Source organism: Argopecten irradians, chromosome 12 (assembly GCF_041381155.1).
Source record: "Argopecten irradians isolate NY chromosome 12, Ai_NY, whole genome shotgun sequence".
In the NCBI taxonomy this organism is placed as follows: domain Eukaryota; kingdom Metazoa; phylum Mollusca; class Bivalvia; order Pectinida; family Pectinidae; genus Argopecten; species Argopecten irradians.
The window spans coordinates 38,767,845-38,779,226 of NC_091145.1; the positions used below are offsets into that span (position 1 = coordinate 38,767,845).

The 11,382-nt window shown below is 34.8% G+C and overlaps 1 protein-coding gene across 1 annotated transcript in view; it reads left to right on the top strand.

Annotated features, from left to right (window-relative positions):
* The window catches only part of LOC138305092 (general transcription factor 3C polypeptide 1-like), a 53,758-nt gene extending 43,250 nt beyond the window's left edge, over window positions 1-10,508 (top strand). Inside the window, exons 19-24 of the mRNA XM_069245492.1 lie at window positions 950-1,038; window positions 4,029-4,220; window positions 6,262-6,454; window positions 7,960-8,125; window positions 9,679-9,758; window positions 10,345-10,508. Coding sequence (XP_069101593.1) covers window positions 950-1,038; window positions 4,029-4,220; window positions 6,262-6,454; window positions 7,960-8,125; window positions 9,679-9,758; window positions 10,345-10,508 — 884 coding nt within the window. The remainder of the gene's footprint in view (window positions 1-949; window positions 1,039-4,028; window positions 4,221-6,261; window positions 6,455-7,959; window positions 8,126-9,678; window positions 9,759-10,344) is intronic.
* The last annotated feature ends 874 nt before the right edge of the window (window positions 10,509-11,382 follow it).

The following is an 11,382-nucleotide window of genomic DNA, read 5'->3' on the forward strand; positions in this document are numbered from 1 at the left end:
CAAAAACCTACCAAACATTTGATTTGGTTCACCATCTGTGTTGATTAATTTCTGTCAATTCGTATTCTTAGCTATGAAAAAACATTTCTAATCCATTTAGGTGACACAGATGCTTTAAACACTTCCTTTTGATTGAAATGCTTTTACTTGAATGATGTTTAAGAATAAATTTTGTTTGGAATTTCTATTTCTATAATAAAAAGAGTAGGTTGAGGTGTTAAAACGATACGCAATATACAGCGTGTTTGCGTATCGTATCGATATTCGATACGCTTATGAAAACCGATACGTATCGGTATATCGATATATTGATCCAGCCCTAGTACATAGGTCCCTGGGTGATCGGGTGGTTACACCATTCAACATTCACCTAGCTGGCCTTCAGGGTTCGATTTGTGGCTTACCAGCCTGATGATGTTGGATTTTTTCTAGCTTTTCCTTCCACTCTTTGTGTAATTGGATATTTTTTTCCATAAATGTAAAATGTAAAATGTATAAAGTTAATAGTGCATTAATTCATTGATGTCTGTCTCTGTCTGTCTGTTTGTCCACCCGTCCACATGCTCAGCAGCAATGTTGATGTCCATACAGATTTTCTTTTGCAAAACTTTGGTTGTCATAGTAACCAGGTCACAATACACATGTTTTGTAAGTAGCTAATAACGCATTTGGCTTTTGGATAAATGTTGTTCAAACTTAGTTATTTGTTGTCATATATTGCTATAATTTGACATATCACATGCTTCTGTAAGGGTTTCCATGGAAACAAAATGGAGGAACATTTGGTTGCAATGATCAAATGAGGGGTAGTTGTGTGGTATTAGTTAGAGATTAGCCTATAGTTCTAGTTGTTGATAGGTCCTTGATCTTGTATAGATCATTATATTAACTGTAGGTATTATGCATTACAAACTGGACCAGTCTATGAAGTATGATATTTATCTTTCAGATCACCCAAAGGGTTGGTGTCTTATATCCGACGTCCTAGTCACACTTCCTGTCTGTCTCTTTTGTTCCATGGTACCGGTCAACTATAATGTAAGTACACAGGTCTCTTGTGAGTTATAATGTAAGTACACAGGTCTCTTGTGAGTTATAATGTAAGTACATAGGTCTCTTGTGAGTTATAATGTAAGTACACAGGTCTCTTGTGAGTTATAATGTAAGTACACAGGTCTCTTGTGAGTCATAATGTAAGTACACAGGTCTCTTGTGAGTCTAATGTAAGTACATAGGTCTCTTGTGAGTTATAATGTAAGTACACAGGTCTCTTGTGAGTTATAATGTAAGTACATAGGTCTCTTGTGAGTTATAATGTAAGTACATAGGTCTCTGTGTGAGTTATAATGTAAGTACATAGGTCTCTTGTGAGTTATAATGTAAGTACACAGGTCTCTTGTGAGTTATAATGTAAGTACACAGGTCTCTTGTGAGTTATAATGTAAGTACACAGGTCTCTTGTGAGTTATAATGTAAGTACACAGGTCTCTTGTGATGTTATAATGTAAGTACATAATGTAGTACACAGTCTTGTGAGTTATAATGTAAGTACATAGGTCTCTTGTGAGTTATAATGTAAGTACACAGGTCTCTTGTGAGTTATAATGTAAGTACACAGGTCTCTGGTGAGTTATAATGTAAGTACACAGGTCTCTTGTGAGTCATAATGTAAGTACACAGGTCTCATGTGAGTTATAATGTAAGTACACAGGTCTCTTGTGAGTTATAATGTAAGTACACAGGTCTCTTGTGAGTTATAATGTAAGTACACAGGTCTCTTGTGAGTTATAATGTAAGTACACAGGTCTCTTGTGAGTTATAATGTAAGTACACAGGTCTCTTGTGAGTTATAATGTAAGTACATAGGTCTCATGTGAGTTATAAATGTAAGTACATAGGTCTCTGGTGAGTTATACTATAAATGTAAGTACACAGGTCTCTTGTGAGTTATAATGTAAGTACACAGGTCTCTTGTGAGTCATAATGTAAGTACACAGGTCTCTTGTGAGTCATAATGTAAGTACACAGGTCTCTTGTGAGTTATAATGTAAGTACATAGGTCTCTTGTGAGTTATAATGTAAGTACATAGGTCTCATGTGAGTCATAATGTAAGTACACAGGTCTCTTGTGAGTCATAATGTAAGTACACAGGTCTCTTGTGAGTCATAATGTAAGTACATAGGTCTCTTGTGAGTTATAATGTAAGTACACAGGTCTCTTGTGAGTCATAATGTAAATGTAAGTACACAGGTCTCTTGTGAGTTATAATGTAAGTACATAGGTCTCTTGTGAGTTATAATGTAAGTACACAGGTCTCTTGTGAGTTATAATGTAAGTACATAGGTCTATTATGAGTTATAATGTAAGTACACAGGTCTATTGTGAGTTATAATGTAAGTACACAGGTCTCTTGTGAGTTATAATGTAAGTACACAGGTCTCTTGTGAGTTATAATGTAAGTACATAGGTCTATTATGAGTTTATAATGTAAGTACACAGGTCTATTGTGAGTTATAATGTAAGTACACAGGTCTCTTGTGAGTTATAATGTAAGTACACAGGTCTATTGTGAGTTATAATGTAAGTACACAGGTCTATTTGTGAGTTATACTGTAAATGTAAGTACATAGGTCTCTTGTGAGTTATACTGTAAATGTAAGTACATAGGTCTCTTGTGAGTTATAATGTAAGTACACAGGTCTCTTGTGAGTCATAATGTAAGTACATAGGTCTCTTGTGAGTTATAATGTAAGTACACAGGTCTCTTGTGAGTTATAATGTAAGTACACAGGTCTCTTGTGAGTTATAATGTAAGTACACAGGTCTCTTGTGAGTTATAATGTAAGTACATAGGTCTCTTGTGAGTTATAATGTAAGTACACAGGTCTCTTGTGAGTTATAATGTAAGTACACAGGTCTCTTGTGAGTTATAATGTAAGTACACAGGTCTCTTGTGAGTTATAATGTAAGTACACAGGTCTCTTGTGAGTTATAATGTAAGTACACAGGTCTCTTGTGAGTTATAATGTAAGTACACAGGTCTCTTGTGAGTCATAATGTAAGTACACAGGTCTCTGGTGAGTTATACTGTAAGTACACGGGTCTCTTGTGAGTCATAATGTAAGTACACAGGTCTCTTGTGAGTCATAATGTAAGTACACAGGTCTCTTGTGAGTCATAATGTAAGTACACAGGTCTCTTGTGAGTCATAATGTAAGTACACAGGTCTCTTGTGAGTTATAATGTAAGTACACAGGTCTCTTGTGAGTTATAATGTAAGTACACAGGTCTCTTGTGAGTTATAATGTAAGTACACAGGTCTCTTGTGAGTTATAATGTAAGTACACAGGTCTCTTGTGAGTTATAATGTAAGTACACAGGTCTCTTGTGAGTCATAATGTAAGTACACAGGTCTCTTGTGAGTTCAACAACTAGGACCACATTAATAAGAAAACTTATTCAGTATCTAGACACTGGTTTACAGTGGTTTACTTCCATGGCAGCACAGCCACTGGACCTCATCTTTATCTGCATCACCACCTGTGCACTTGGTAGTGCTGTTTACTTGTATATTGCAAAGTTATCTCCCTTGTAGGTAAGTATCCAACATGACGTCATAAACTTGTGTTGTTTTCTGTGAAAAGTATGATGTTAAGCTCACAAACACATGACGTCACAATTAATATCTACCCAAAAGGGCAGATAACTCTGTGATGTGCACATACGTCAATACTGTAAACCCACATATTTTGAATTTATTTTTGGTTTTTCATGCCTTAACATCTTTTCAAATGAGATACGGCTCTATTGTATTTTGTTTGATACGTTAAACGGCTCTATTATATTTTGTTTGATATGTTTTCTTGACATTTTTTCAGGAAATTTTTTCTGCAAATCAAATGAAGTTTGAGATATATGAGATTACAGTGTTACAAAATGTAGTTAAAATTAGATAAAATTTCCCAGCTATAGAAAATAGCCAGCATTCACACTGACTTGTAATAACTGATCATTGTTGACTTTACAGCTGCAGGGATTGAAGGAGATCCTTGAGGACCCGATCAAATCTCTCTACCCCATCGTTTATCTCCCCTATAGATTAACACAACAGCTGTTGTACGCTCGCAAGTACATATTCTCCTTCCACGAGAGCTGTGAGAGGCTGGCCTACATGGGACTGCTATCATTTGGAACAAGACTCCTTAAGGAGAAGGATCAGGTAAGGGCAGTTCTCTGATAATTTTATTTTTAGCCTACCATCATCAGATGGTGAATTATTCAAATCACCTTTTGTCTGTAGTTAGTCCGTCCGTCTGTCCGTCCGTCCGTCCGTCCGTCCGTCTGTCCTTCCTTCTATTAACAACTTTTGTTACTGCTATTTCCCAAAAAGTACTAAAGAGATCTGTCTCAAATTTCACATGCAGGTTCCCCTATGGTCCTAGGTGTGCATGTTGCATTTTCGGACTGATTGGTAAACAAAATGGCTGACAGGACGCCATGTTGGATTTCACAATTGCAGTTTGTTACCACTATATCTCAGAAAATCCTGAAGTAATCGGTTTCAAATCTCATGTACAGGTTCCGCTAGGTGTCTAGTTGTGCATATTGCATTTTCGGACCGATCTGTGAAAAAGATGGCCGACAGGCTGCCATCTTGGATTTTGATAGTTGAAGGTTGTTACCGCTATTTCTCAGAAAGTACCAAAGCAATCTGTCACAATTTATATATGTAGGTTCCCCTAGGACCTTAGTTTTGCATATTGCATTATCGGATCTATCGATGAACAAGATGTCCGACAGGCCACCATCTTGGATATTGATAGGTAAAGTTTGTTACTGCTATTACCCAGAAAGTACTGAAAAGATCTTTTTCAAATTTCATATGTAGTATGTAGTAAAAGTTTGAAAAGCATAGAAAAGATCCCTCTTTCCATTGTCAGACGTAGATCATTCTTTGGTTGGCGCCAAGATCTCTCTGGGATCTCTTGTTATTAAATTATTAGTCATCCCTGTCATCATTGCAGTTTTTTTTTACTCTACTGTTATTTAAATGTAAGTGTGAACACGGAAAATGATTCCAGTATTGGACCTTTGTACCAGATGTTTTCCACAAAACCTTGTTGTTACTTCAGAAATTGATAAGAAACTTTTGATGTAAATTTCTGTTACAATGTGTAGTCCATAAAAGTCTGCAGAAAACAAGACATCATGACAGACACATAGACGTTTTCCTCTGACTTGATGGTTCAGAAATGAAAATAGCCTTTGTCCCTACTATTTGTGTGAGAAAATGAATATTATACCTTTATTTGTGCTGAAGATATTCATGTACCTGTATATAATATTTGTTGATACCTTACTTTGTGCTGCAGGTGTTGTGTACCTGTATATAATATGTGTTGATACCTTGATTTGTGCTGAAGGTATTCATGTATCTATATATAATATGAATTGATACCTTAATTTGTGCTGCAGGTATTCATGTACCTATATATAATATGTGTTGATACCTTAATTTGTGCTGCAGGTGTTCTTGTACCTATACATAATATGTGTTGATACCTTACTTTGTGCTGCAGGTGTTCTTGTACCTATACATAATATGTGTTGATACCTTAATTTGTTGCTGCAGGTGTTCTCGTGTTACCTATATATAATATGTGTTGATACCTTAATTTGTGCTGCAGGTGTTCTTGTACCTATATATAATATGTGTTGATACCTTAATTTGTGCTGCAGGTGTTCTTGTACCTATATATAATATGTGTTGATACCTTAATTTGTGCTGCAGGTGTTCTTGTACCTATATATAATATGTGTTGATACCTTAATTTGTGCTGCAGGTGTTCTTGTACCTATATATAATATGTGTTGATACCTTAATTTGTGCTGCAGGTGTTCTTGTACCTATATATAATATGTGTTGATACCTTAATTTGTGCTGCAGGTGTTCTTGTACCTATACATAATATGTGTTGATACCTTAATTTGTGCTGCAGGTGGTTCTTGTACCTATACATAATATGTGTTGATACCTTAATTTGTGCTGCAGGTGTTCTTGTACCTATATATAATATGTGTTGATACCTTACTTTGTGCTGCAGGTGTTCTTGTACCTATATATAATATGTGTTGATACCTTAATTTGTGCTGCAGGTGTTCTTGTACCTATACATAATATGTGATGATACCTTAATTTGTGCTGCAGGTATTCATGTACCTGTATATAATATGTGTTGATACCTTACTTTGTGCTGCAGGTGTTTGTGTACCTATATCAGAATGTGTGTCTGTTGGACACGACCCGTTCTCAGGAAGGTTACTGTAAAATCAACATGCCAGAGGGAGTCGTGTGTGAGAAACGTATCTACAACCTGTTTAACCAGCTTCAGTTTGATCATTACTGGACCGAGCTGCAGGAGATCTGCTTTGCCAGTCATCTCAACGTCAGGAGTAAGTAAAAGTTGTAATGTTGTGTCTGTGTTAGTACATTGTTTCTATCTACCTGCCATAAAATGGGTGAGTTTATAGTGATATAGGAGTCTTCCTGCCCTAGATGGCGGATCAGACACATCAAAGGAAACATGTCACATGTTTGTAATGGATAATTCACAAAAGCGGAAATTGAATACTCACCAAAAGGGCTGCAACGATACACCAGTACTTCGATACGATATGTTTCACGATACATGCCTCTCGATTCGATTATTTTCGATATGATGCTTCTTTTTTGTGTTATCTTGCGTTTTCAACAGATTTTTTTTTACATCTGGATTTTAAAATTTAGAACTAATGCATTAATAAATCAAACCTAAAAGAGACATTTTTTATGTTTGATGTAAACAAACATCAATATCTCAAATTTCAAATAAGGTAAATCAAATGTAAAATAAATGATAAATAAATCAAAGAGATAAAGAACAACTAATGTGTAAGTATAAGTACCTGTAGCCAATGTAACTGTAACAAAAATAAGAAAACTAGGTTCATATATTTGTATAGTTTGAAATATTTTAAAAACAATCATGTACTTATTCAAATTGATTTAACATGGTTCAAAATCATAAGTAATTATCATTCCATTATGGACTTGTTGTCATGACAACTAGCTATAGGCCTAAAGTACTAATGAAATATCTTTTAATTGACCTCTTAATTAAATTATAACATTTTTTAAAAGGAATAAAATTATCTGTGTCCATAAAATTTCTATACAATTTATTGTCCATAAAATTTCTATACAATTTATTGACATTTGAATAGTATACGATTAAGAAAGTTTAATTTAACTCTGGATTTGTTATACCTATCTGACTCCTTTATTACAATTACCAAATGCCAAAATGGCGGCCATTATGATTGCAAACTTTTTCACTATCTTCAGAGAGTTTAGGCCTATTTACCACTGAAAACGTGAGTAAATCATTAACTAATTTTGAAAAGTGTTTGCTTTTGGTGTGATTTGTACTAGCTGTAGTCATAATATTTCTTGTAAAGTCTTTAAAAATTGGTAGCTTGTTTCCAAATCGGCCGCGACCAGCTGGTTGTCTTCTGCAACAGACACACATGAGTTTAGTGACACTAGTTCACTAACAGATTAATTAGGCTCAGAATGTTAATCACAACAGATGGAGAGATGGTCAGAGAGTGTTAACACCTCTTTTGGGTCTGGTCCCAGTGTCTGATAATCTTGATATGGCTAAGATTTATTGTTTCAAGTGTGAGTCAAAAGATTGCATCATAACGAACCGAAACGGTAAGGCTGTGCCATATTGACATAAAAATATCGCAATTCAGTGTGTACCGAGATGAATCGTTTCAGCCCTACTAACCAATTACTATGATAATTAATAAATCTGTATTACAATGATAATTTACCTGTATAACTATGATAATTTACCTGTATAACTATGATAATTTACCTGTATAACTATGATAATTTACCTGTAATGCTATAGAGATGAGGAATTCTGACATTGAGATGAGGGAAGACCCACCAGTTGAGTTATCGCTGGCCGATTCGCTCACACCCATCAGTCCTGAACAACTTGTCGATGACCCAGATCGATGTCGTATCCCTGGCGACCACTGTGGGGCGGGTGGCATGGATTCCTCTTTTTACACGTCAGTAACCTCTTAGACTTCTTCTCTGAAACTACTTTACTATTTTTGTGTCATCATCAAGTGAATTATTGGTATCAATATGTTGATATCAGCTGTATATTTCAGTCAAATGTATATGTTAGTCCAGTTTGTAGTTTTTATAACCTGATAAATATTCACAACTGTAAGCAGATAGAAAGTGGATGAAGTTGATAATTCTTTTACTTACTTGATGTCATAGAAAAACAACTCCCTAACAGTCTTGTGAATACCGAACTAGTTATTCTGTGTTAATTTCATATATATTGACAGCTTGTAAGCTTGTTGATAGCCATACATGCTTTGACGTAATGATAAAGTCTTAGACATGGTGATAAAGTCTTAGACCTGGTAATAAAATCTTAGATCTAATGATAAAATCTTTGATCTGATGATAAAGTTTTAGATCTGATGATAAAGTCTTAGACCTGGTGATAAAGTCTTAGATCTGATCAAAAAATCTTAGATCTGATGATAACGTCATAGACCTGGTGATAAAGTCTTATATCTGATCATAAAATCTTAGACCTGGTGATAAAGTCTTAGACCTGGTAATAAAATCTTAGATCTGATGATAAAGTCTTAGATCTGATGATAAAGTCTTAAACCTGGTGATAAAGTCTTAGATCTGATGACAAATTCTTAGATCTGATGATAAAGTCTTAGACCTGGTGATGATAAAGTCTAAGACCTGATTATAAAGTCTTAGACCTGATGATAAGTCTTTGACCTGATAATGATTCCTTAGATTGGATCATAAAATCTTAGATCTGATGATAAAGTCTTAGACCTGGTGATAAAGTCTTAAATCTAATAATAAAGTCTTAGATTTGATCATAAAATCTTAGATCCAACTGATGATAAAGTCTTGGACCTGGTGATAAAGTTTAAAAGAGACATATTCACTCATCATATAATACATAGATCTGATGAAAGATTAAAAGATCATGACAGATTAAATCATAATATCGTTGAAATCTTCTTAGAAAATCTTAGATTTGATCTGAGAGGTATAAAAGATTCTTAGCAAGACAATTCACTATAAGGTAAACACCACTACTGTCAAATCTTCACGAGCAAGGGACAGGGTTCGGCATTAAAGAGTTGTCTTTATCTGTTATATATACAAATTTAATGTTCTCTTAGACTGAATTGTCCCCCTTAATCTAATCATAAAATCTTAGATTTGATCATAAAATCTTAGATCTGATCTTAAAATCTTAGATCTGATAATAAAGTCTTATATCTGGTGATAAAGTTTTTAGATCTGATCATAAAATCTTAGACCTGGTGATAAAGTCTTAGAGCTGGTGTGGGGCGGCTGTGACTGACATTAACACAAGCCCTTTACCTCTGGGTTTCGAGTTTGATTACCATGTGGGGCAGGCACTGACTGCTGGTCGGTGGTTTTTCTCCATGTACTTCAGCTTTCAGCCACCAACAAACCTGGCAAATTCTTACATGACTCTGACTGTTAATAGGATGTTAAACTAATAAAACCCAAACCATAAAGTCTTATGTGTATTGCTTTACAGGCATTTGTACCGGAACTGGGATTGGAGTATGAAGAACATCAGGAAGAGCCTCTCCAACTATAGTACCCTCAGGCCTACTGGTAATATTCTGGTTTTATACCGTCCTTCTTCTAATTCCTTGATCAGATTTTTATCTTACACATTTTCCAAAAACTTTTGCATGTGATTTGATTAAGTTTGGTACAATATATTCAGCATGGTCAGAAAGTGGTTTTTGATTTGTCACAATGTAGATATTATCTGATTTCAGTGCAGATTAGCATAGTCAGATTTTTAGGGATGCTTATACAACGGTAACCTTTTCACAAGTATTTGTTGTCATGGTAACAAAATAATGGCTTTTGATTGGGAAAATTTTGACATTATCTGATATCAGCTAAAATTGGTATGTAGGAGTTTTAAGGCATGCAGAAAGCAGTAGTATCATTTTCGAAAGCATATGTTACCATGGCAACAAAATAGTGGCTTCTGATTGACCAAAATTCAAATGTCGGCCAATTTTAGTACTAACTGGTAATTTGAAACTGGTATGAGTTTTTAGGGATGCGGAATGCAATAGTGTAACAGTGACGTGTTTAGAGAACTTCTGTAATTCTGATGTCATTAAAGGATTTATGAAATAGTTGATAGTTTTAGACAAGAGATGAATTTCCTACCTGTTTGTAGGGATGAAGTCTGTTGGTGTCTGGAATGATCTAACTAAACACCCGGCCAAGTCCTCAGATAAGTACCTAAAGGTCACCAAACCAAACCGCCTGCCTCGAATACTCCCAAAGGAACGCCTCTCGCTAACCGACACAGGAACTGGTGAGTATCATAGGTATAGCTAGTCTGTTAGTTTGTACATAATATAAAGGTAGCACAATTACAAGGGACATAGGAATAGCTATTTTACTGTTTAAGTTTGTACATAATATAAAGGTAGCGAGAGTACTTTACAATTACAAGGTAGCACAATTACAAGGGAAGTACAGTATTTTACTGTGTTAGTTTGTACATAATATAAAGGTAGCACAATTACAAGGGAAGTACAGTATTTTACTGTGTTAGTTTGTACATAATATAAAGGTAGCACAATTACAAGGGAAGCACAGTATTTTACTGTGTTAATTTGTACATGATATAAAGGTAGCACAATTACAAGGGAAGTACAGTATTTTACTGTGTTAGTTTGTACATAATATAAAGGTAGCACAATTACAAGGGAAGCACAAGCTATTTTACTGTGTTAATTAGTACATGATATAAAGGTAGTCACAATTCACAAGGGAAGCACAAGTAATATACTGTGTAAATTTGTACATGAAATAAAGGTTAGCACAATCTACAAGGTGATGTACATAATTTACTGAGTTCGATATTGTACAAAATCACTGTGTTAAATTAGCTTTGTTAATGTACACAGGGATAGAACAGGTACATTCATAACTGTGTATATTTGTACATGCTATATACAAGGTAAGCACAATTACAAGGGAAGTACAGTATTTTACTGTGTTAGTTTGTACATAATAAAAAGGTAGCACAATTACAAGGAAAGTTACAGGTTTTACTCGTGACTTTTGTAGTATTTTTACTGTGTTAGATTTGTACATGATATAAAGGTAGCACAATTACAAGGGAAGTCCAGTAGGTTTACTGTGTTTTAGATTGTACATAATATAAAGGTACACAATTTACCAAGGAAGTACAGTATTTATCTTG